This window comes from Dasypus novemcinctus, chromosome 9, assembly GCF_030445035.2.
Source record: "Dasypus novemcinctus isolate mDasNov1 chromosome 9, mDasNov1.1.hap2, whole genome shotgun sequence".
Classification (NCBI taxonomy): domain Eukaryota; kingdom Metazoa; phylum Chordata; class Mammalia; order Cingulata; family Dasypodidae; genus Dasypus; species Dasypus novemcinctus.
In genome coordinates this window covers 91,962,689-91,988,082 of record NC_080681.1, presented here as the reverse complement: position 1 = coordinate 91,988,082, position 25,394 = coordinate 91,962,689, and the positions used below count along the sequence as shown (strand labels likewise).

Genomic DNA, 25,394 nt, shown 5'->3' with positions numbered 1-25,394 from the left:
AATGAAAAAACTTACTAAAAACTGTAACTAAAAGTTAAGATCATTTATACAGATATCTGCATTTGTCAGCCAAAGGGGTGCTGATGCAAAATATCAGAAATCAGTTGGTTTTTACAAAGGGTATCTATCTGAGGTAGAAGCTTACAGTTACCAGGCCATAAAACATAAGTTATTTCCCTCACCAAAGTCTTCTGTCATGTGTTAGAGCAAGATGGCTGCAAATGTCTGCCAGGGTTCAGGCTTCCTGGGTTCCTCTCTTCCTGGGGTTCATTTCTCTCTGGGCACAGCTCCCCTGTTTTCTCTAAAAGGTCAGCTATAGACTATGAGGCTCTCCAGTCTTTGCCTCTCTCCACAAGGCCAGCTGTAGACTATTAGGTGAATAGCTTGTTTCTCTTCCTGAGGTCTTCTTTCTTTCCTCACGACCAAGCTCCTCTGTGTGCTTACTTCCCGGGGCTCCAGCTCAAGACTCTAGTATCAGAACGCCAACATTTAAAACTCCAACTCTGTCCTTTGCCATGTCTTTTATCTGTGAGTCCCCACACCCTACTGACATGGCCCAATCAAAGCCCTAATCATAACTTAATCATGCCCAGGTATTGGCCAGTTTACAAAAATAATCCAATTTTTCTTTTTGGAATTCCTTAATAATATCAAACTGCTACAATGCCTTTATACTATAAAATTGCAGGATTATATCTGAAATTGCTATTACTGGGTGGATTTAGCCTAGACCTACTATTTTAAGTGTAATCTTAGGCTAATTTAAATTTGTTTATGGTTACTTCAGGCTAACTATTGTGATGGTAATTATAAACTGAGTTTCCTTTGTTTATGGTTATTTCAGGTCTAGCCTCACCTCTTGCCTTTGTTTCTGGTTATTTCATGGCAACTTCTGTACTCTGTAGCTCAGGGAAAAGCAAACTTGAGATACCCCTGTTTCCTGTCCTTCCCCTGGTGCCAATAACCCTGCTTTCTCTTGTGGCTCCAAGTGTAGACTAAATTGCTGCCTCATGGAATTCTCGACCCTGAGAGTTGAACGCCCACTCTTCCAGTCCAGCAGCTGCCAGAGTCCTGTTATCTCTGAGGACTAGAGAGTGGGGAAGGCCTCCCATCTTGACTATTGAGGTTCCTAAAAGCAGTCAATTCATGAGAGAAACCAGTTTCCCTGAGGAATATTAATAATATCAAACTGCCACACTCCACCCTCTGAATTTCAAAAAGACATTACAATATTTTAAAAAACCTTAAATCAGTTACAATGCAAGTACTAAATCATATCACAATCAATTTAAAGAAATACCATTTGTATTGGGACAATGTCCTGTCTGCTCTAGACCTCTGAAACTTATAAAACAATCTACTGCCAATACACAAATGGACAAAGGATAAACATTTTCATTATAATAAGGAGAAATTGGGAAGGAAACATGAGTCATGGGTTCTCTACAGTTCAGTACACCTGCAGGGCATCCTCCATTCGATTTCAAAGTCTGAGAGTCATTCTTAAGATGATGGTTTCTTCTCCTTGGTGTCTTATGGGAACCCACCTTTTCCACATGCTTGCCAAATGGCCATTTTCTTGGTTCTACCCTCATCAAGCACCTGGGTCTCGATCAAGCTCCAGACCTCTCAATGAAGAGTGTTGGAGTGATTGCCACACCTTACCCAATCTTTGGGTTAGAGTCTTAACCCCCCCTAGTACAGTGATGTGAAGACAGCATTCCCCCTAACCTTTGGCATACAGGCTAAACCCTCTCAGAGCAAACAGTTGACCACCTGGCCTTCCCTAATCTTTGGGGGACAGGTCTACCCCTCTCAGACCTGTAGGGGTACTGACCTTAATCACCCTAATCTTTGGGGAATGTGCTCCACCCTCTCTGCACCCTGGGGCAGCAAAACTCTCCCAGAATATTGGGCAGGAACATCCACCCTCTTCAACTGCTGGGGCAAACTCACCTCTCGGTTCACATGGGTGGGGTTCCTCTCTTGGCCCAAGATGAGGTCTTAATTCCAGATCTCAGCTTCCAGGGTTTTCCTCTTAATGCTGTTTCTCCTTCAATATCTCCTTCCACTTCCCTTTAGTCCAAGCTGACAGTGGTTTTGTTCATATAGCGCTCTCAAAAACTTTGTTGGTTTAGTACACAAGAAGCAGGGGTCCAAGCCATCAGACAGTAAGACTTTCCACAAATCTTTCCAACATAACTGCATCTTCAATCCTGATTTACAAGTTCCAAGTTTACGTAAGTCCTCCAGTGGGGCACTTTCATCTGGGTGCTTGATTTCCAGAGGCTTGGAATTTCCAAAATCAGTTTCTGTTTTCTTTGTACCTGACAGTTCAGTCCTCAGTATATCTCTCTCATCTAGCATTTTGGTATAAGCTACAAGCAGAAGCCAAGCCACAATCTCTGGGTTTACTTTGGAAATTTCTTCAGCTAAATGCCCAGGCTCACCATTTTCAAATGCTGCCTTCCATAAAACACCAGGAGTTAATCTTGCTAAATTTTCTGCAATTTTAAAACATGGATTACTTTTCCTCCAGTTTCCAATAATAGTTTCATCGTGTACTTCTAAGGCATCATAAAAAGTCTCCTTAGCATCCATATTGCTATCAACAGTCTCTTCAAAACAATCTAGGCCTTTTCCATCAAGCATCTCACAATTCCTCCAAAAAATACCCCTTACCCATTTACAAAACTGTTCCAGAGTTTCAGTAATTGCAAAAGCACTTCCTCACTCCTCAGTACCAAATTCTGTATTCAGTCAGCCAAAAGGATGCTGATGCAAAATACCAGAAATCGGTTGGTTTTTAAAAAGGGTATTTACTTGGGGTAGGAGCTTACAGATATCAGGCCATAAAGTATAAGTTACTTCCCTCACCAAAGTCTATTTCCATGTGTTGGAGCAAGATGGCTGATGACGTCTGACAGGGTTCAGGCTTCCTGGCTTCCTCTCTTTCCAGGTCTTCCTCTCTGGGATTAGGGTTCCTCTCTTCCTAGGGCTTGCTTCTTTCTAGGCTCAGGGTTCCTCTCTTCCCAGGGCTCCAGCTTCGGCATCAAACTCCAACATTAAGAACCCTCAACTCAGTCCTTTGCCATGCCTTTTATCAATGCCCTACTGGCACAAGAGGTTTACATAATTACTTAGTCAAGTAAGCCTATGAATCCAATATAATCTAACATGCCCAGAGGAGCAGATCAATTTACAAACATAATTCAGTATTTCTTTTTGGAATTCATCAATACTATCAAACTGCTACAGGCTTTGGTGATCTCAGCGAGTATTTATATACTGGAATTAGTGTTTTTCATCCAATGTCTGCCAAAGTCAAAATGGGAATAAGCAAAGCTCTGAAGTAAAGTAAAATGTAAATTGTATTTTCAATCTTTTGGAGACAATTTGGTTATAAGCCAATAATTAAAAGGAACAAAATTCTTGTGCAAAACTGCATGGTCACAGTGTAAATTAGAGTAATTAGAAATAGCCTTCACATAAATCTTTTCAATTTTATTTTACAGTTAAACTTATTTTTTAAAAGAAAGTAAATTATATGTAACATCAGTGAGTTGTGTGTTTGTGTCTAACTCTCTATTTGTGTCTGTCTATTTGTTCAGTATATATCTTCATATACCAGGATGGTAATATCAAATTAACAAATGAAAATTCTTAAAAGAGCTCTATTCAAATTGTAAAATCAAATATGTACTTATACATGTGGATAATTATTCCTGGAGCCCAAATTAGGCTGAGCTGGAAGAGTCATATAGAAATATGGATAGAAAAAGTATTGGGAAAGGGAATAAGGTTTTCCTAAGTTCTTTTCTTCTAGAATCTAGCAGTCAGCATGCTTTTAAAATTATTCACAGTTTGTTTTATTTAGGTTGGGTGTTATCTCCCTAGGTTTAGAGGATACCAATTAAATTAACATTCTATGTGGTTATCTTAATTATGAGGAGTTTGTAAAAACATGTACTACACTGAGGCATTTAAAAGGCTAATTCCAGGAAGCCATTATTAATCAGAAACCTAAATTGATATTAATAACAAAAAGTAACTTCATAACAGGGTAACCTGTTGGAGGCCACCTCAATCTGCAAATTCAAGTGGTGGTAAGGAAAGATAATCTTGATTCCATTGGTAATCTTAGATTTTCATAAAATAATGGAGAAAGTAGTTTTTTCTGTACTACTAAACTAAAATGCCTGTTAACGTAATCATGGTAAAGGTATAGAATTAAAAGGAAAGTAATAAAATAGTTAAGTTCATTTGATATGTTATATGTTGCATTGAAAGTATTTAAAAAGTATATGAAAATTAAAAGAGATAGACTTCAGTATCATCAAACTCTCTTGTACATTTAAACCAAACCTTCAATACACTGCATTTTGCCTATCCATTTGAGTTATTGGCTAACAATGAAAGTATCTACCACATCTGTGATTATGCTCCTGAATGCATGGAATGTACATTGCAGTTTGAGAATCCTGCAGCAGCTGGGAATGGCTAGATATAGCCAGATGTACAATGGACACTGCCCACAGACTGGCTGTTTCATAGTGCTGAAGGGTGTATGCACTAGGCCAATGAAACATTGGAGACTTACTTTCCTAGTCTCTCTCTAGGATCAACTGTGTTGCAGCATGCTGGCTGTGTGAAGGGCATACCAAGTGGAACAAAGTATACCGAGTGATGTAAGTAGAACTTAAACACAATCGGCATTATGGCCTACTACCATGGGGGGATAATATGTATGGTATTGCAAACCTGGAGTTTAGATCTATTAACTTCAGCTCAAAGAGTAACTTCTGCATTGATTATTATTAAGTATTGTACCTATATACCTGACAATTATGATATATTTTCTATTTTAGAAGAGAGGGATATTGAACATGTTAAAAGTCTTAGTAAATTTAATTCATTTCTAAGTAATTAATGAATGTGCCTATAAAACAAGAAAATAGCTCTCTTAAGTACTGTCTTTATTTTGCTTGCCATATGCTTGTCTTATTGTTGTCTATACTGTCTTTGTGAATTTATGTTTAGGGCAGTGCCTCTTTTCATACCTCTCCTAGCTGTCCTAAGCATAACCACCACCAGGGGAACTGGGGTTGGTAATTTATACCACACCTGTTGCCTACTACAATCTCTCCCTAGAGCTAACTAACAGCATAGAAGAAACTAGCTATGCCTTAGAAGCTCTAAGACAGCAAATGGACTTTCTTGCTGCTGTGGTGCAGCAAAATTGCAAGGCCCTTAACATGCTAACAGCAGCACAGGGAGGAACACGTCTGTTCCTTAAGGAGGAATGCTATCTCTATGTAAATCACTCTGAAATAGTCCTAAATAGCATTCAAAACTTGCAAGATGAAGCCCCACTAACTTTGGGGGGATGCAGCCTTTGGAGGCACCTGCCTTTTTCTGCCCTTGTGGCCCAGTATCATTTTAGTGACACCATATATCTTTAAAATTCTAATTAAGTTTATTTTTTCCAGAATCAAAGCCTTGTTAGCCATATGGGGATTTCATCCAGCTCCACCCACAGAGCCAGATTCATCTTCCCCCAACCTCGATAGAGTAGCAAGAGGATTTTACACCTTGTCAGGTAGAGCCTACTACCCCTAACCAGTAGGAAGTAATTATAGAAGAATGATCATTGTCCTTCAGCACCCCATTAAGAATAAGGATGTAAACCCTCTGATGGGGGAGTTGAGGCAGGCTAGTTTAGGGAATGAGAAGATGAATCTAAAACCTGGCAGAAAAACATGGTCATGAAACACATGACCATGGAATTCCACCTGGAAATCTCCTGAGAAAAAGACCCCACAAGAATCCCCCATTTGGAATGGGATCAAGGAAAAGCTCAAGGGGCCTTATCATTGCACCCCTCCCCCCTTGGGAAGTGACAGGTGGGGTAATCAACCAAAATAGCAAACAACTGGGACCTCTCACCCCGAACCTTAGCATAGGTGGGGGGATAATTTATGGTTTAAAAGGTAACCACACAAATAGAAAGCTCTCTCTCTCCCTTCTCTGCCTAGCCCAGTCCACAAGTATACATGGGAACCCCAGAACCTGTTGTTTTCTCCCATTTCTATTCTCTTCTATCGTTTCCTTAATAAACTACTATAAACTGCTGGCCTAACTAAACCAGTGTGTTCTTAAGTTCTTTCATGTAACATAGCCAAGAACCTAGAGGAAATATGGCAACACTAGCATTTCTAAATGAAGCATTTTAGGCTGTATTTTCAAAGATGGGAAAATCTTAGCCACAAGCCTATGAAAAAGCACGAAATAGTTTCTCTTATAGAAAAGGTATATATAACTCAATATAATTTATAATCAGGAGGAAAATGGCTCCTTAGAAAAGGAGCTCAGCAGCTGAGCTCTACTCCTCTGGGAAACACCTTGAGGATAAAAAGCATAATTGTTCTAAGATGTAACTGAATTTTTGGTAAAGTAGTACAGACTTTGAGGGAAAGGCCCTCACCTTTCCTTAAAGGCCAAGTTGAGAAAGGCTGGGTGCTACTAGAAACTCTAGTGAACAAGGTCAATTAGAGCAGGGTTAAAACAGAAGGTAAAACTCCTTTGCCCACCTCTCAAGGGATGGGAAACATTCTTAAGAAATTAGGAAGTCCCAAGGATAGCTGGGCTGTAATAGAAACCCAGAATGAAAGGGCCCTTGCAGAAGGGAGACTTACTACTGAATTGAGACCAAATATTTAAAACATGGTTTCCTAAATATACCTTCCTTGCTAAAAAACCTGTTAACCAAATTTTTTCTCTAATGTTCATAGATATAAAAGTATCTCCAAGAACAAGCTTACAGGGAAGCAGACTTGGCCCAGTGGTTAGGGCGTCCGTCTATCACATGGGAGGTCCGCGGTTGAAGGTCCGCGGTTCAAACCCCAGGCCTCCTTGACTCAGGTGGAACTGGCCCATGTGCAGTGCTGATGCGGGCAAGGAGTGCCGTGCCACGCAGGGATGTCACGCAGGGGTGTCCCTGTGTAGGGGAGCCCCACGCGCAAGGAGTGTGCCCTGTAAGGAGAGTCGCCCAGTGCGAAAGAAAGTGCAGCCTGCCAAGAATGGCACTGCACACATGGAGAGCTGATACAACAAGATGACACAACAAAAAGAAACACAGATTCCCATGCCGCTGAGGAACAAAGAACACACAGCAAATAGACACAGAGAACAGACAACTTGGGGGGGGGGTGGGGGGGAGGGGAGGGAAATAAATAAATAAAAATTTTAAAAATTATTAAAAAAAAAAAGAACAAGCTTACAAATTACAGGCAACACTGATTCCAGTGGAGATTTTAAAAGCTGTTAAAAAAAACCAAACAACAAAGACAAAAACAAAAAAACCACCAAAGGTGTGGAATCATGGAAAACCTGAAGACAACCATACCAAAAGAATGAGATTTATGAGCCAAATTAGTGAGTCATGTTTCTGTTTGTGTGTCTATTTGCGTCTGTCTGTTTACTCAATATATATTTTCATACATCCACATGGTAATTATCAAATTAACAAATGAAAATTCTTAAAATAACTCTATTTAAATTGTTAAAAATTAAATAAACACATATATATGTAAATGAGTATGACTGGACCCCAAAATTAGAAAAGCCAAACAGAATGAAGAGGTCATATAGAAATCTGAATATAGAAACTATTGGAAGAAGAAAAAAAGTTTTTATTTTCTTAAGCTCTTTGACCTACCCTGCCCCAAGGGCCTTCTCCTTAAGAGAGCTATAGAGGGAAAGCTAGGTGTGATAAATGAGATGTGAGTTTAGTGCAGAACTCTGTCTACTAGGCCTGGAAATTAAGAATAACAGGGACAGAGGAAATGTTAAGAATAAACCTTGGTTTGCATAGTTTGTCCTGTAATTCCCCAATTTAAACTTTTCTAACAGTTTTGGGATGAGAGTAATTAATAATCCAATTGCCAAATTTCCATAAGTAAGTCCTTGAAAGTTATGAAATAATTTTTCTAAATTTATGATCAAAACAAATAAAACAATTACAATATATTCTTCAGAGCCTAATGGTTCTGAGGTTATTTATAAGTTTAAGATATTATAAAAACAAAGCGTTTTAACTTCCTAAGATGGAAAAGAAAAACATTCCTTACATAAAATATCATTATTTTAACTTTATTCTACTTGGGTATAATCTCCCATGGTTTATATGGATATTAGTAAATTAAGGGCGGTGGACTCGGCCCAGTGGTTAGGGTGGCCGTCTACCACATGGGAGGTCCGCGGTTCAAACCCAGGGCCTCCTGACCCATGTGGAGCTGGCCCATGCGCAGTGCTGATGCGCTCAAGGAGTGCTGTGCCACGCAGGGGTGTCCCCCACGTAGGGGAGCCCCATGCGCAAGGAGTGCGCCCTTAAGGAGAGCCACCCAGTGCGAAAGAAAGTGCAGCCTGCCCAGGAATGGTGCCACACACATGGAGAGCTGACACAACAAGATGACACAACAAAAAAAGAAACAGGTTCCCGTGCCAATGACAACAACAGAAGCAGATGAAGATGCAGCAAATAGACACAGAGAACAGACAACCGGGGTGGGGGTGGGGAAGGGGAGAGAAATAAATAAATAAATCTTAAAAAAAAAAGTAAGTTAACATTATGTTTGTTGAATTTTTAAGATGACAAAATTGTGAATTTTTGACTAATGAAATTATTAAGAACCTCTTTTAAAAATAACTGTTTTGCTAAAGTGAAATGTGAGACAAGATAAATGGATATGAAAAGAAGTAGAAGGTTTGTGAAAGCCTGTTTAAGGGAGTGAGTTTTGTCCTAACACAGAATGGCTGGTTTTCATAAAATCAGTGTGGAAATATGTAGGACAAGACTTGACTGGATATGAAAAGTTGTAGAGGGCTTGTGAAAATAAATTTCATCTGTTGCTGACTGTAATAAGCTTATTTAAAGGTGAAATTTTGTCTTAAGGTGAAGTAACTAGTCTAAATGGTTATAATGGTTATAAAAGAGGTCACAGGAAATTTACAAGTTGTGGGTAGCTGTAAAAGCATTTTCTAAACTGAGGGATATGAATATTCTGGGGAGTTATTATTAAGTAAAAATCTATGAGTTGATATTTTTAACAAAAAATAACTTCATAGCAGAGAAATCTGTCAGAGGCTACTGACAGATTTGACTATATTATATTCAGAGGTTTCGCTTTTACTTTATTAAATCAAGATTATGGCTTTGATTCAACCATGTCATTAGAGTGCAACTCAGCAGTGAGTCCCAGCCTCCTTAGTGGGCTGATAAAACACACAGAGAGAAGATACACTGAGGAAGTGAGACAGCTTCACAGACACAGCAGAGGCCCTGGGAAGAGAGCTGAGCCACTTGCCTGACAGTTTATAGCTGACCTTGAGATGAGAACAGAGCAGCTGAACTCAGAAAGAAATGAGCCCTGGGAAGAGAGAAGAGCCATATGCCACCTACACTTGAGATCACAGAGCCTTAAGAGGGAAGAGGAAGGCTGAATTCTTGCAGATGTTGCCCACCGTCTTGCATCAACACGTGGCAACAGACTTTGGATGAGAAAGTACCTCTTATGGTATCTTGAGTTGGACTTTATAGGGCTTGTAACTGCAAGATTTTATCCCAGATAAATGCCCTTTATAAAAGCCAACAGATTTCTGGTACAAAGTAAGCATCAGCACCCCTTTGCCCGACTAATATAGCCACCTTAATTTATTATGATCTATAAAGCACCAGTCAGCTCATCTTCAACAATAAAGGGATTTTAAGGAGAAGCAATGCGAGTCTATAAGTTACTTTTGCCTGTTGATTAACAATCTGGGTAGCAAGTGTAAAAGTAAAGTGAAATAAAATTCTTACTATGGTTTATAGTTATAACAAAACTCTTACTATGGTGTGTAGTTAATGATCCCTCAGCTCCATGCCTAGCAGCTGCCTGGAGATTTCCACGTGAGGTTTCTGCTTTATTTAAAATGCTCATAAGAAAATTAGGGCCTATATTTTAAGCTCATGCACCAGTCATATTTATACCTGAACTCTGATCTCTAATTAATATTTCTAAGTCCTAAAATGCTTTACTTTTTGTGTATAACTTAATAGCTTCTTAGAATTTTTAAGGGCCTCTATGACACTTGGAATTCAGAACTGAAGTTAACCAGCTCTAAAGATGCTGAAAAAGCATCAATTCTAAAAGACCACCCCAATTAAAGAAGCAAAAAGAAATCAGACTTCAATTAAAAGGTAGATGGGGGAAGTGGCTGTGGCTCAATTGATTGGGCTCCCATCTACCATGTGGGAAGTCTGGGTTCACATTCCAGGGCCTCCTTGTGAAGGCAACTGGCCCATGACTGCACAGAGAGCTGACAGCAGCAAGATAATGCAAGAGAGAGAAGCAGACATAGAAGAACCCACAGCGAATGGACACAGAGAGCAGACAGCAAGAAACAAGCCACAAGGGGAGGAAATAAAAATAAATAAATAAATAAAAAGGTAAATGGGGCTAATCTAAAGACTAAATGGGAGTCAGGATGCAAGGAAAATGATAATATTGAGGCAGGCTAGAACAGGGACCTGAGGGGAAATAGGGTACTGTAGGAAAGCACTAAGGCAATAAGGACAAAACAGTCAATTCTATGTAAAATTCCTGGTCACCCATCTTTGCCTGCGTCAGACAGTGGAAAGTTCTGCCAACAAAGGAGGAGTCAACTGCCCAAGACTGAATACCTGAAGACAACAGACAAGGAGAAACCTATCTGTAGAGGGGTTGTGATGAGGCAGATTAGTATAGGGGAAAGGGAAGATGGTCATAGCTGGGACCTGGTAGAGAACATGGCCATGAGACCCTGCCCAGAAACCCGCTTCTACTAAGAACAAAGTCAGAAAGACCCCACCTAGAACCTGGTCCCATTTGGAACTCTTTCTGGGGTCAAGGGGAGCCCTGGATACCTCCAAATAACAGCCCTCCCCATTGGTCCCCTGAGAGCTGAAACATAGGGCAACCAATCGAAGCAGCAAACAGCTGGGGCTCCTCCCCAACATTAGGAAAGGGGAGGAGGAAAGGCCTTAAAAAGGCCTAACCTGGGGCCACATGCATATGTCTTACTCTGTACCATGCCCACAACCCATGTCTCTGGTTGTGTATTTATCTCATTTCCAGTTTTCTTGTTTATTAACAAACTCTTTACTCCCTTGCCTACCCTATGATGTGTCCTTAAATCCTTTTATGCGACATAGTCAAGAAACTAGAAGCCCAGAACCCAGAGTATTCTGCTAATGTATTTGGTGGGCCAGCCAGGAGACAAGAGAGGCAAGGAATGCTGCTCCCCACTGAAGACTGGTGAGTTTTTAATTAAAGCCTGTCCGTGCCTTCTTTTGTTTTATTAGTGAGGCCCCCAAGACTCTCACCCTGAGCTAGGCTTGGAGATTTAGTCCTTACTCAAGAACTTGGGAGCCCTGAGATTCCTCTTTTTTTTCTTCTTCTTTATTTTCTTTTAAATGTTACATTCAAAAAATATGAGGTCCCCATATACCTCCCATCCCATCCACCCCACCCCTCCCATATCAACAACTTGTTCCATCATTGCGGCACATCCACTGCACCTGGCGAAAACATTCTGGAGCACCACTGCACCACATGGACAGTGGTCCACATTGTAGTCCACACTCTCCTCCAGTCCACCCAGTGGGCCATGGCAGGACACACAACGTCCAGCATCCATCCCTGCAGCACTACCCAGGACAACTCCAAATCCTGAAAATGCCCCCACACCATATCTCTTCTTCTGTCTCCCTACCATCAGCAGCCACCGTCGCCAGCCTCTCCACATCACTATTACAATTTCTTCCCTTACTAATCACAATAGTTCCCCAGCAGAACACCAGTAAGTCCACTCTAATCCATACTCTATTCCTCCATCCTGTGGACCCTGGGATGGTTATGTCCAGTCCCCCTCTACATCAAGAGGGGCCTTACATTCCACATGGATGATGGATGCAATTCTCCTGCTTGCAGCAGTAGGCATTCTTGGCTCCCTGGTGTGGTAGCTGACCCTCTTCGTCTTAATCTATTAACTCTGGGGCCCCTGAGGCTGTTTGCCTGTAAACTACAGAACAATTAGTATGTTTCTTAAAACTTGGTTCCTGGCGGTGGACTTGGCCCAGTGGTTAGGGCATCCGTCTACCATATGGGAGGTCTGTGGTTCAAACCCCGGGCCTCCTTGACCTGTGTGGAGCTGGCCCATGCGCAGTGCTGATGTGTGCAAGGAGTGCCCTGCCATGCAGGGGTATCCGCCACGTAGGGAAGCCCCACGCGCAAGGAGTGTGCCCTGTAAGGAGAGTCACCCAGCGCGAAAGAAAGTGCAGCCTGCCCAGGAATGGTGCCGCACACACGGAGAACTGACACAACAAGATGAAGCAACAAAAAGAAACACAGATTCCCGTGCTGCTGACAACAACAGAAGCGGACAAAGACGACGCAGCAAATAGACACAGAGAGCAGACAACCGGGGGGGGGGGGGGGGGGGAAGGGGAGAGAAATAAATAAATAAATCTTTAAAAAAACAGAAAACAAAAAAAAAAAACAAAAAACTTGGTTCCTGGCAGTGGCCATAAAATGAGCTCTTTCTCCTGACTACTTTCTAAGACCTCTACAAGAGGTCTTAGAGATGCCCAGAGACATAAGGCTCCCACCCTCTGGTAGGTGGGGACAGTGAGCAGGGCTCTTGACCTCCAGGATGCTGGCTCTGCAAGCAATCTGTTTAGTCAGGTCTAGCAGTGGGATGCCACCAACACTGATGAATGTGTTTATCCTCCCATAGGATGATGGGTGGCTTCTCCAGCACTCCAGCAGACTCCTCATTGTGGTATCTTGTTAGGAATTGGGACAACCTACCTACTGATGGTCTAAACTGGAAGATGCTAACCTTTTCCTGTTACACCATGTGGCTGCAGAAAAGCCAAGAGTGGGATCCTGAATTCCAGTTAAACCTAGAGAGGAAAGGAGAGGACAGGCAGATCTGAGAGCAAGAGACAATGTGATTATGTCTCCTCAAAGGGATGAAGAAATGTACTACCAAACCAGTCTTTTATAAGCTTGGGGAAATTTACTTGGAGGCAGGATGAAAACCCAGCCTTACTTCAAGGAAAGCTCGTAGAGGCAATAAAAATACCCTCTGGTTGATCCTAACTCTAGAGAAGAAGGGCAGATCCTCCTAGGAACTCATTTTATTAGCCAGTCTGCCTCAGATACCTGTAGAAAACTGCAGAAACTTTTCCTGGGCCCCAAACTTCCATTTTAGAGACAGCCTTCCGTTTTCAATAATCGAGACCATGACGCCAAGATGGAGAAGGTAAATAGTGGCAGGCACAGGGTCCAGGACAAACACACCTTTTAACTGCAACCATTAAAGGCAACATCAGCTCAGGGCCTCCTGAATCCAAGCTCCACATCAGCAGGAACCTCACCCTTAGCTGCCTCACCATTTGGACTGCTGGGGCCTTCCCCCAGAGGAGGACAGAGAGGGCCTGAAGCCATGCCTGAGCCATCAACCAAGTGGAGCCTTGGGTGACCCTTGAAATGACAGGTGAGGTGGTTAATTTCTTAATTAACATGGGAACCAATTATTTGGTCCTGGCCTGCACTCCAAACCTCTCTAGCCTTGGTTGTACCTAAAGAGAGGAGTGAATGGGGAATCAAGATCTAGGTTATTTACTAAACCTCTCCCCCACCTCCAACCTATGATTTAAAAGGTTCTTGGCTATTCCTAGGTCCCTGCATATTCCTTGCAACACTCCAAGCCTTCCAGTGAAAAAGCACGGCAGGGCTTCACCCCTTGCAGGAGGTAATTAATGGGATACAATCCCCAGAGCAGGCTCAATTCATGTCTGTCAGGGGAAGGGCTTCTCTGGATCTCTTGGTTCTGAACCTAGTAGCTGCCCAGGGATTTTCCTGGAGGAATGAAGCTGAAGGTTCCCTCATGAGGTTTCTGCCATGGGTGGACACTGGGAGCTTTGCGGAAAGGTGATTTTAAAGTCATGCCTTTCCCTAAGCTAAGTGTGTAAAATTCTCTCTTCTGTTCTAATCTGTGCCTGCTTTAACTATCTCAGTCTGCTTGTGCCTAGGAACTTGTAAATTAGATTTGGGGTTCGCCTGTGTTACAAACTGGTTAACTGTAAAAGGTGTATTCCAATTTACCTACTCTGGGCAAGAGTCCAGAGGGATTCCATGACATTTGAGGAAACAGCTGTGTGGTGGGAATCCTTGGTCCTCTGGGTTGGATGACCACTCTTTCAGTCCAGCAGCCACTGGAGTCCTGTTATCTCCAAGGACTGGGGAGGGGGGATCTCCTACCTTGAGCATCAAGAATTCTGAAAGCAGCAGGTCATGAGAAGAAACCGGCTTTCTGTGAGACTTCACTGACCTCTGTGAGTATATACTGGAATCAGTGTTGCTATTAAAGTCAAAATGGGAAATAAGCAGAGTTCTAAAGTAAAGGAAAATGTTGTAGACTGTATTTTAAGGCACTGGCAAAAATGTGTTTATAAGCCAGTAACTAAAGAATGAAATTCTTGCACAGAACTGCATGGTCGCTGTACAAATTAGAGTAATTAGTAATAGCCTTCAAAGAGATCTTTTAAATGTTATTTTAGAGTTAAACTTATTTTATCAGAGAATAAAAATTATAAGTAACATTAGTGAGTTGTGTGTATCTGTGTCTACCTCTCTATTTGTGTCTATTTGCTCAGTGTATATTTTCATACATTGAGATGGTAATATCAAATTAACAAATTAAAATTCTTAAAAGAGCTCTATTCAAATTGTTAAAAAATTAAGTATGCACTTACATATGTGAAGAAATATTCCTGGAGCCCAAATTAGTCTAAACAGGATGGAAAGATTATAGAGAAATCTGAATATAGATACCATCCCGACAGGGAAAAGTTTTTCCTAAATTCTTTGACCTACCCAATCCCCAGGGCCTTTTCTTTGCAAAAGCTGTGAGGGAAAGCCTACCTGTGACAGATTACAATTCTATATTTTGGTCAGAGAGGTGTGGTGGGAGATGATAACATTGTGGTGGGAGATGAGGTAGCGAGGTAACCAGGGTCAGATCACATAGGGTTTTGAATGTTCTGTCAAAAATTCTGAATTGTATTTTAGATGCAATGAAGTCACCAAAGAGGAAACAGCATCGAAAACACAGGTGCCATTTTCATTCATGGCTTCTCTGGGGCCTACAGCCTTGTCTGCGTGTGTGTGTGTGGGAGGGGCGGGGGGAAGAACAGACAATTAACAAGATTTCAATACTGTGTAATAAGTGTTAGGATAGGAGAAGTATACAGTGCTGTGAAAGCACTTAAGAGGGATATCTGGTCTATTCTTAGAGGGCTATGTAAGGGTGTAGGGGGTAGGGTGAGGCTTCCTGGACCAAGTGATACTAACCTGAGACTTGAAGGACAAAGAGGAGTTATGTGAAATAGAGACTAGTGTTCCAGGAAGAGGGGAACAGTATGTGTAAAGACACTGAGGTGATAAAGAACAGGACACAATGAAAATTCATCATTTTCATTGTGACAAAGGCATAGCATAGAGAGAAGGGATGAGGCTGCAGCACTAACCCACTGTTCATTGAGAAGGACTTTATTGGCCATGCTCATGTATTTAGCTTTTCTTCTAAGAGCAGTGAGTAGCAGGCAGGAGATAGAGAAGTTATTCTTGACTCTGACTTCTCCTTTGCTTACCAGGTCTCATTGATATTACCTCTGAGGTGTTTCCCAGTTACTCGAGCCACATTTTAATTCAAGCCCCATCACTCTTCACTTGGATCACTGAAACAGCTTCTTAATTAGCTATGTGGCCTTTCGGGTCTTTCTTCCAGTCTATCTTCTACGCTACTGCCTGTCATCATTCCTCAACACAAATGAAAGTAGATCATTCCTCAGCTCAAAAACACCCATGGCTTCCCAGAGGGTAAAGTCCAAGCTCCTTAGTTTTGATCTCAAATCCTATCAGCTGGCCCTAATTTACATCTCCTTGGTTAAACACCTGTTGCAAAGACTTTGAAGCCTTTTGACTCAATCTACAGTAAGAAATATAATTTAACAGCATCCACACATATATATCCACACAAAACACTAGAAAGTTTTAAGAAATTTTTCAAAATATTGGTTGAACCTTAAGTCCTGCTAATGGGTCCTGGCTTACAGTTTGAAGGACACTGACTACTCCTTCAACTATTACCTTCTCCACTCAGCTCTTAAACCAGCTCTTTCACCCTTTGCCCAAGCAGTCTTGGACAGCAGGAATGCCTGATTCCTTTTCATTGTTTCTTCACCTAGTAAGTTCCTACCAACCTTTCAAGACGCAGCTCAAATAACACTGCCTCAGAGAAACCTTTCCAGATACCAGTCACCACACTTCCATCTTCAGCAGTCCCAGGGCTTAGCACACCATGAGTGACAGCATTTGTCATGTAGGATGTGTATTATAATGACATTGTAACACACACACACACACATTACTCTGATATGTGGACTAGGTTTCTGGAAAGCAACAGCCTAGCTGTTTTTATCTCAGGCCCAAAATAGGGTCTACTATGAAACAACGGTTGGGTAATGTTTCTATATCATCCTGTACTGCTCTACCCCAACACTCATCTTGGCTGTGCAACAGATCTACTAGTCTTCTTACTAGTCCTCAAACACACGAAAGCCTTTTCCCCTTTAGAGTATTCCTGCACTACTCTTCCCCCAACCCTTTCTATCTCGGACCCCCACTTTATCTTCAGGTCATCAACAGTCTAATCTCAGACCAACTCTAAGCTCAGCGGCTGTCTGCCTAAATTTCCATCTTATTTCCTTTATCACATTACTCTTTGAAATTGTCTTGCTTCTGTTAGTCTGTCTCCACTATTAGAACGTTAGATCTTTGAGGGATCTGGTCTAAGGAATTTAGAAGACCGCATAGCACAAAATCTTCAAAAAACATTTGATGATGGATGAACAAGTGGGGAAGGAGGCTGAGGCCAAAGGAACCTTTAACGACCTGTCTTGAAGCTCCTCATAGGGACCCATGGCAGATCCGGGGGCTATGGCTCACACTGGGCACCCAGGGTTTGGGAAGGAGTGAGGGAAGCAGAGAGTTGCGGCACCTGAGTGCCAAGTTCCAGGGCCTACCAGTAGTAAGTGACTGTGCAGGCCGCGCACACTCGCTCGGCCGGGGCTTCGCACACCTCACAGGTTAGCCGGCGCCCCTTGGGCACCGCCAGTGGGTAGATCACGTTCATGTTGCAGCCAGCTGTGTCGGCACCTAGGACGGTTGCCCGGCAAAGATACGCCGGACTCCAGCGTCACGTGACCACAAGCATTCTTGTGTCCAGAGTTTCAACGGGAGGTGGGAGGGGCGTTCGACCGAAAACTGCAGTCTATTTGTGAGGATAAAGAAAAACAAAATGTACGTCTCCGAAATGTTAAAGGGCCGAACAGTCTACCTCTAGCAGAATATAAATTCAGGAAAGCTTTGACGGTGGCCGGTAAGGGCCAAAAATAACCACTTCTTTAAACAGATTAGTAAACTAACTAGAGATGGCCCAGAGGCCCGCCTAATCGAGAATTCCCCTACACGTATTGTTAATTTTTTTGGCCTCTGGAGCGGAAAATCCACGCATTCCGGATTTCGAGAGATCGGGGTCTAAGGTCACGCGTAAGGTAGTGAACCGCCCACTCACTCCTGCGGCTGCGCACAGAGGAGGTAAGGGGCGAGGGGGCGTGGCGCCGGCCGCCTTGGGGCGTGTGCAGGTGCAGAGGCTTGCTGTGACTGATGGCGGAAGTAGACCTGGTCGCCGAGTTCCCCCAACCGGCCGGTGCTGCGCGCTGTGCGGAGGTTATGGCTCGCTTCGCAGCCGCACTGGGCGCGGAGGGCCGGCGGGTGGTGTTGATCACGTCAGGCGGCACTAAGGTCCCACTGGAAGCGCGGCCAGTGCGCTTCTTAGATAACTTCAGTAGCGGGCGGCGCGGAGCAGCCTCGGCCGAGGCCTTCTTGGCTGCAGGCTACGGGGTCCTGTTCCTATATCGCGCTCGCTCTGCCTTCCCTTTTGCCCACCGCTTCCCGCCTCAGACCTGGTTATCGGCTCTGCGACCTTCCGGTCCAGCTCTTTCGGGCCTTCTGTGCCTGGAGGCGGAGGAGAAGATGCTCCCGGGCTTCGCTGCGGCCCTGCGGAGCTACCAGGAAGCCGCGGCTGCCGGCACCTTCTTGGCCGTAGAGTTCACCACTTTGGCGGACTATTTGCATCTGCTGCAGGCTGCCGCCCAGGCGCTCAGTCCTCTAGGTGCGTGCCTTACGAGTCCATCGGCTACGCTGGCCGTTGTCTGAAAGCAGATCTTGACTCTCCAGCCACTTCTTCCTTTACCTCCTGATTAGTCACAGATCTCAGCTCGGAATTCCGAGCTGATCCTATATCCTTCCTCGATTTACTACTACACCCTGTGCTTCTCTTTACAGGCCCCTCTGCGATGTTTTACCTGGCTGCGGCCGTGTCAGATTTCTATGTTCCTGTCTCTGAAATGCCTGAACACAAGATCCAGTCATCTGGGGGTCCACTGCAGGTGATGGGGGCGTCTCTTACAGAGATCTGGTCCCCTTTAACCAATCTTGGGTTAATTTCCTCTTGACCTGGAGATGGCCTTTCTGCATTCCTTTTGTGCTAGGCACTGGGGATAGAAAGATGAATAAGACACCGCCCTCTCTCAAGGACCTCACAGTCTAGTGAGGGAGCTGGACACAGACATAATTACAATACAGAGTAATAAATGCTTTAGTAGAGGTATGTACAAAGTGCAGTCAGGGTATGGGGCGAGTGAATCACTCCTTGGGGGAGTCAAGGAATGCTTCCTAGAGGAGATGACTTTTGACCTGGGTTTTGAAAGATGAACAGAGGGTATACTGGACAAAATGGGGAAGGTGGTTCCACAGTACCTGGAACAATTTGTGTAAGTGGTTTGGTAAGGCAGGAGAGCAGGGAAAGTGGTGGGGGTGGAGAGATAGTTTATTTCACAGAAGACTCTATATTTCTTGTTAAGGAGGTTGGACTTTATCCTGTAGGGCCAAGGGACACATAAGTAGGAGAATGAGAAGTTTTTGTTTGAGAAGAACATTCTGTCACTGGTATGAAAGGTGGGTTAGAGAGAGAGAGTGGAAGGTGGGGTTATTGCTGTAGTTTAAGAAAAAGGTATGGAGTGGGTTCCTGATAGTAAAGTGGTTGAGATGTTGATAAGATGTGTCTTTTTGGACCTTAAGAGACATCTTAAGCATTTACTGGGGAATACAAATAGAATTTAAACAGAAGAAACTACTAGTGGGGTACTTGCTGTCATCCCTTCAACAAATACTGAGTACTATTATATAACAGGTCCGATAGCAGTGAAAAAAAACATCTTGTATTTACACTGTGCAGGGGAGACACTTCAAAAATGAATCAAATCCGATCTGTTGGTAGTAATAAATGCTAAGGAGAAAAAGCATAGAAGGGGTAGCAACGTTTTGGAGTGATATCCTGATTAATTTAGTGATTTTCACATATTTTAAACTCTGGTCATATTAGTTTATTACCTATTTCTTAGTTCTATCTTCAAAGTATATTAGACAATCACCTCCCCCTTTGCCTTAGTAGGGATTGAGAATGAAGTAGTAGAGTTTTGATCAAGTGAAAATAAAGAAAAACAGTTCACATTCTTCAGTGCTAAAGTATGTTGCAAGTGGCAGTTTTTAAATGGAGTCAAATAGCTATTCTGATGCAAGAAATACTTTAGGCTGAGAGGTTTATTTGGGCTTCTGCCAAAATAACATTTACATGAACAGATCATTTGCATTTATTTATTTGAGGCTTTAATTTTAAAAATAAGTAGAATGAGAAAATGTAATACTGGTCTCTAGAGTTCGATTAATGGTGACAAGGGTGGCAGAGCAGGGGATAATATAGAAGATATGGTTTGCCCCAGAATATGTAAGAAGCCTTGGAATCAGGCTTCTGGACCCTAAAGAACCAAGGCTTTAAACTAAGCATTTAATATGCTTTGAAATGTTTGACAATGAGAAATCCCACTAAAATTAGCTGCATTCATCTACATTTGGTTGTCCGTACATTGTATAGGCAAAAATCCTAAGTCCCCACTTCCTTAGTTTCCCATGAGATTGACCTGAATGGTAGTGACTCTTGTTTTGCTTATTAAGCTTTTCTTTTTCCAATATAGATAACAATGAAGATGGTGCCAAAAATGCTTTCTCCTTTGGTTAAAGACTGGGCTCCCAAAGCATTTATAATTTCCTTTAAGTTGGAAACAGATCCCTCCATTGTAATTGGTCGTGCACGGAAGGCTTTGGAAGTTTATCGACATCAAGTGGTGGTGGCCAATATCCTAGAGTCACGACGGTCCTCTGTGGTTATTGTAACCAAAGACTCGGAAACCAAGTTATTGCTATCAGAAGAAGAAATAGAAAAAGGCATAGAGATAGAAGAGAAGATAGTGGATAATCTTCAGTCACGACACACAGCTTTTATAGGTGGCAAAAACTGAAGTACAGAGCTCTAATAGGATCAAAAGTTGTTCAGTGGACCAGGGCTCTTACAGAGCATGATGGTGAGAACTAGAATAAATCCTTTGCTTTCATAAGAACAGACAAAATGAAGGGAAGGGAAAAAGCAGTGGTGTGCATAAGAATATGATTGGTATTTGTCTTTTAAAGGTCGTTTCATATCATTAAAAATGATAGGAAGGCAAAGCAGTTAAGATCAAACCACCTGACACTCATCTGAATGTCATCTACATTTTGAAAATGAACACAAGAATTGTTTCTCACTTTAAAAAAAAAAAGAGCTTATTGATTCTATTCTGTCCCTCAAAATACACTTGTGGGCCTGAAACCAGCCTTCTTCGTACTATAAAAAAAGGATTGTGATTACATGAATGATCATGCTTTATAGGTCAAATATTAAGTGCCTACCATGTGCCAGGCCCTGTGTTGAACTATGAAGATTAAAAAGATGAATAAACTTGTCTAGTTAAGGAAATAAATGTGTAAACAATTAAGTGCAATAAAGTACATGCCCGAAAGTCAGCACAATGTAAATTATGTTGTTTTTTGGAAATTTATCAAAGATGAGAATAGTGGAGAAGGGACACTTCCCTGAAGATAAATTGCATATAAATTGGTGAGCTTCCCACTACATTTGCTTTTCGTATGTTGTCTTAGTTTTACCCCATATTTGAGTAACAGTTTACCTTCTAAATATTTTAGTGCTGTTTTACAGGTGAACAACCCAACCTTTCAACTCAGGCCGTGTAGGAGCCAATTGCTGACCTCTGCCCTGAGGGAGGCATTACAGTCTGTTGAAAAATGTGGACTTTGGAGTCAACTTTAATACCGCCTCCCCAGCTATTCCACCTCCTAGTCTTGTAAATTTAGCCACATTACAGTCTCTATTTCTTCATCTGTAAAATGGTAATACAATCTTTCTAAAATAATGCCATTTGTTGTGAGAATTCAATAAGATGATGATAAAGCTTTAGTCTGGTCCCTGTCACATAATTCACCTCAATATGTTGCAATTTTTTTTTTTTCCCTTAGCAAGGTAATGTTATTCCAGTGTTTTGCTGGATCCCTGAATCCTTAAAAATCCTCGAAAAGCTTTCAAAGTTCCCCTCACTGCCCTGGACTTTGGGTTTGGAATACGCAAGAAATAGAGTCCAGAAAAATCCTCTAAATGATCTTCAGGTTGGCCCAGAGTGCAATTCAAAAAACTACCCTTGAAGGGAAGCGGCTGTGGCTCAATCAGCTGGGCTCCCGTCTACTATGGGAGGCCCTGGGTTCATGTCCTGAGGCCTCCTTGTGAAGGCCGACTCACGCCACAGAGAGCTGGCTCAGCAAGGTGATGCAACAAAAAGGGAGACAAGCAAAAACACAGAATAGCGGGCAGTGAATGGACACAATAGACAAGCCACGGGGATGGGGGGGCGGGGATAAATAAGTACAGACACAGAAGAACATACAAGCAAATAGACACAGCAGACAGCAAGCACAAAGCCACAAGGTGGCGGGGGTGGGGTGGGGTGGGGGGACCAAAACTACTATTGAAGGTGGAATGGCAACTAATCAGGTCAGTGAATAGCTGAGATCCTTCCTTAATATGGTGAAGGAGGAGGAGGAAAGGCTTTGAAAAGACCTACCTCGGGGCCCCACGTGCATGTCTTACCCCTGCACCCCTGTTATGAGTGTACTTTTTCTTGTTTTCTTAATAAACTCTTGCTACTGGCCTTAAAAACATGCAACAACAACAAAAAAACACTACCATTAACAACCAAAAAGCATTTAAAATTTGAAATCATGAATGTTATGAAACCACAATTGAATCATAGTGACATCTTACAATATTTTTCTATGTTGCTAATTTCACTCAGTATTATGTCTTCAAGCTTCATCTATGTTGAATGTACCAGAATTTCATTCCTTATCAAAGCTGAATAATAGTTCATTGTATGTATATACCATAAGGAAAGAAAGAAAAAAAAACAAATTGGGGAGCAGGTGTAGCTCAGTGGTTGAGCACCTGCTTCCCACGTATGCGGTCCTAGGTTCAATCCCAGGTATTTCAGGAAAAAAAAAAAGTATATACTAACCAGATAGAGATAGGAGCTGTGCTTCACATAAATATTTTCTTTAAAATGCAATTCATGAAATTTAATAGGGTGAGCTGGGAAGGGTAGTCCAACGTATCTGATAATAGAAGTGTAATCTATTTCAGTTGAAAAGGTTTGAAGGGAAGTACTAAGAAGCACTGAGATTCTTCTTTAAATCAGGAAGTGTGACCCTGAGCAAAGTAAAAATAACTGCAGCACTCAAGACTGGAAGCAACAATCCCTTTGAATAAATGTTCTAAGTTAACTTGAGGTCCAACTGGCAAAACCTTAAAAGCAATAGGCTGAAGGGGCCACAAGTAAAAGATTGATTTTCTTTCCTGTATCGATAGCTTCATGTGGATGATGTCTGTCATTGTTGTCTTTGGGCATAAAATGGGGATAAATGGGGTTAAAAGTGATCCTTTTATCAAAATATTAACTTCTTTTTGGGAACCATTTCATATCCTTTGTTATTAAGGCTTAAAAACAACCATAGCAACCCTGCAAGGAGTTATTTAAAATGCTTTCCCCTTGGGTTTAGTTTTCACCCAGGGAACTTAAAAACAGTATTCACACAACTAAAAGTTCCAGGAGTTTTTGTTTGCTTGTTTAAACAACAAATGAAAGTGTGTAAAGAAAGGGAAAAGAAATGTGAGTCAATGAGCCCAAATAAGGAAGCTGTTCTAAGATTGGAGAACTAAGGAAGGCTTCTCTGAGGAAGTGGCTGGAGGTGGTGGTGGTAAGCATTTTAGGTGAGAGAAAAACACTGGCAAAGGGCTCTGGGTGCTGAAGGAGGGATTGAAGCACTTCTGCAAAATGAGTTTCAAATGACTAGCCCAGAATTTTGCAATAAGAGCCCATAGAATGAAAATGATAAAGTGTAACTTATGTTTAAGTTTTGAATCATTCAGAAATTTTTATTTTGGGGGCATGAGTCACCTAAAGTTTAGGTCCTACACCCAGTTTTCAGTGCTTAGGATTTCCAAAGGGCTTCAGCCTTAGGGGGTATTTCTAGCCAAGTCCGGTTTCTTCATTTTTACGTATAAGGCCACTCCCAAAGGGTTGTGATTTATCTTAGTGCCCCAGGTACTTAATGACGATCTAAGTCTAAAATTCAGAACTCCTGCACCTCCTTTCTTTACCAGGCAGACTCACAAACTTTATTTAATCTTGCAAGAATGAAGCTACTTCTAAATAAACAAGTCCAAGGTTAGTAGACCGGAGCTCTAGGTAAGAAGACCTCGCAGGAACCTTTTTGAGACCTATATTGTCAAATGACAAAATGTATCCTCTGAGTTGCAAATGTGAGTTTAGGAGTCTCTTTCTAGGCTGGGTGTCGTTTCCATGGTCACTACCGACACGATCCCCAAAGCCAATAGAAAGAGCCGTATTAGAATTAATGCCGGAAGGGCTCCGCTCCACGAACTAAGGGCCAATGATGTGCATCGTCCCAATGGTTTACACAGGAAGAACATCCCCTAGCGCCAGTGGTGTGCGTCGTATCTATGGTTCCCGCCCGAAGAACGCCTGTGCGTCTTTGCGGCTTGAGCGGTTGCTATGACACCCGGGGCTTCGTAGGCACCTGCTGCGGGCAGCTGAGCCGCAAGGAAGTGGGGCGAACTTGGGACCCTCACGGCAAACTCCGAAGGAAAATTTCCTGCGGCTCCCGCCTCAGCCCCAAGAATCCCATTTCCCTCTCTTTTTCCGCACGCCGAGTCTTTTCCTCATCTCTCCTCAGTATGGCACGAAACTGTAGGAGAGCCCCTCCAGGCTCGGCTTTTCAAGCCCAGGGCTGGAGTGATTCTGCCTGAAGAAGGATTCGCCCGTTTTCTCCGGACTCAACTGCCACAGCCATTTAGTATTAGGTTCCCGCTTTTATTTATAGCGGGTTAATAACACCCTCAGTAAGGTAGGTAGCAGTTCCTTTTTTCACTTTACTGATGAAGAAAGAGACTTACCCTTGGACAAATGGCCGCGCCTGAAAGTACAGGTCGCTGCAAAGTGCTCGGAGACTCGGTTTCCCTCCGGTTGTAGACCCCATCCTCAACGAACTGCTGTTTTCTGCTCTTTTTTTGGGTCGATGTTGGTGGTACAGAACCTTGATTCGCGTTGAAGCTGTGGAGGCCTGACGTCTGAACATCAGACGTCATCAAGTCAGTTACCTTCTGCCTTTCAAGCCACAACTTCATCCACTTCTCTCATCACCTTGAGCGCCAGCTTTCTCACCCAACCCATTCCACAGCCGTCCTTCTCTATCTACGCTGCACTTTATTGAATGTCCGTTCGTCTCCACCTCTGTCATCTGTAGACCACCTCCTTCTTTCCTGCTACAATGTTTTGGGTAGTTGAGTATTTCATATTCTCCAGCCCTGTCATCATTTGGCAAATTTTCTCTGTTTCTCTGCACTATGGCAGACATAATGTGTGGGGTAAATTAGACACCAGAATGGAGGAGAAGTGGACATTGGTAAATATAAACATTAAATTACTAAGCAAGCCTAGCGTGTTTTGAAAATTAGAGAAAAAAAATCAAAGTTGCATTTTGGGGCTGTGTATATGATGTTAGGCATACATTTAGTGATGTGTTCTTGGATGTGAAAAGATTATTTAAAATGATCACATAACAGAAGATTCCAACTTTAAGCCCAGATAAATACAACACCTGAGATACTACAGAATTTTCTGGAGAGGAGATACTTGAAACAGTTCTTGCACCTATTCATGT

The 25,394-nt window shown here is 42.4% G+C and overlaps 3 protein-coding genes across 9 annotated transcripts in view; 2 read left to right on the top strand and 1 right to left on the bottom strand.

Moving 5' to 3' along the window:
* The window catches only part of ZMYND12 (zinc finger MYND-type containing 12), a 50,423-nt gene extending 25,587 nt beyond the window's left edge, over window positions 1–24,836 (bottom strand). Inside the window, exon 1 of one of the 3 annotated variants that reach the window (XM_058303781.1) lies at window positions 24,628–24,836. In XM_058303781.1, coding sequence (XP_058159764.1) covers window positions 24,628–24,809 — 182 coding nt within the window. In that variant the 5' untranslated portion in view covers window positions 24,810–24,836. Of the gene's footprint in view, window positions 1–1,956; window positions 6,872–17,173; window positions 17,352–24,627 lie in introns of those variants that run through there. The other 2 variants (XM_058303782.1, XM_058303783.2) reach the window with 2 other exon arrangements.
* PPCS (phosphopantothenoylcysteine synthetase) lies at window positions 17,752–21,110 on the top strand. Of its 2 annotated transcripts, XM_071217505.1 has the most exons (4): window positions 17,752–17,879; window positions 18,114–18,324; window positions 18,498–18,601; window positions 20,246–21,110. In XM_071217505.1, the coding sequence occupies exons 1-4, from the start codon at window positions 17,817–17,819 to the stop codon at window positions 20,567–20,569; spliced, it is 702 nt and encodes a 233-aa protein (XP_071073606.1). In that variant the 5' UTR covers window positions 17,752–17,816; the 3' UTR covers window positions 20,570–21,110. The 2 variants fall into 2 exon arrangements, with proteins under 2 accessions (XP_071073606.1, XP_004477469.2); XM_004477412.4 differs by having other exon boundaries at window positions 17,758–18,324.
* The window catches only part of CCDC30 (coiled-coil domain containing 30), a 283,097-nt gene continuing 281,865 nt past the window's right edge, over window positions 24,163–25,394 (top strand). For 2 of the 4 annotated variants that reach the window (XM_058303777.2, XM_058303779.2), the window contains exon 1: window positions 24,163–24,578. The gene's annotated coding sequence lies outside the window, so the exon portion shown is untranslated. Of the gene's footprint in view, window positions 25,011–25,394 lie in introns of all 4 variants that reach the window. The other 2 variants (XM_058303778.2, XM_071217504.1) reach the window with 2 other exon arrangements.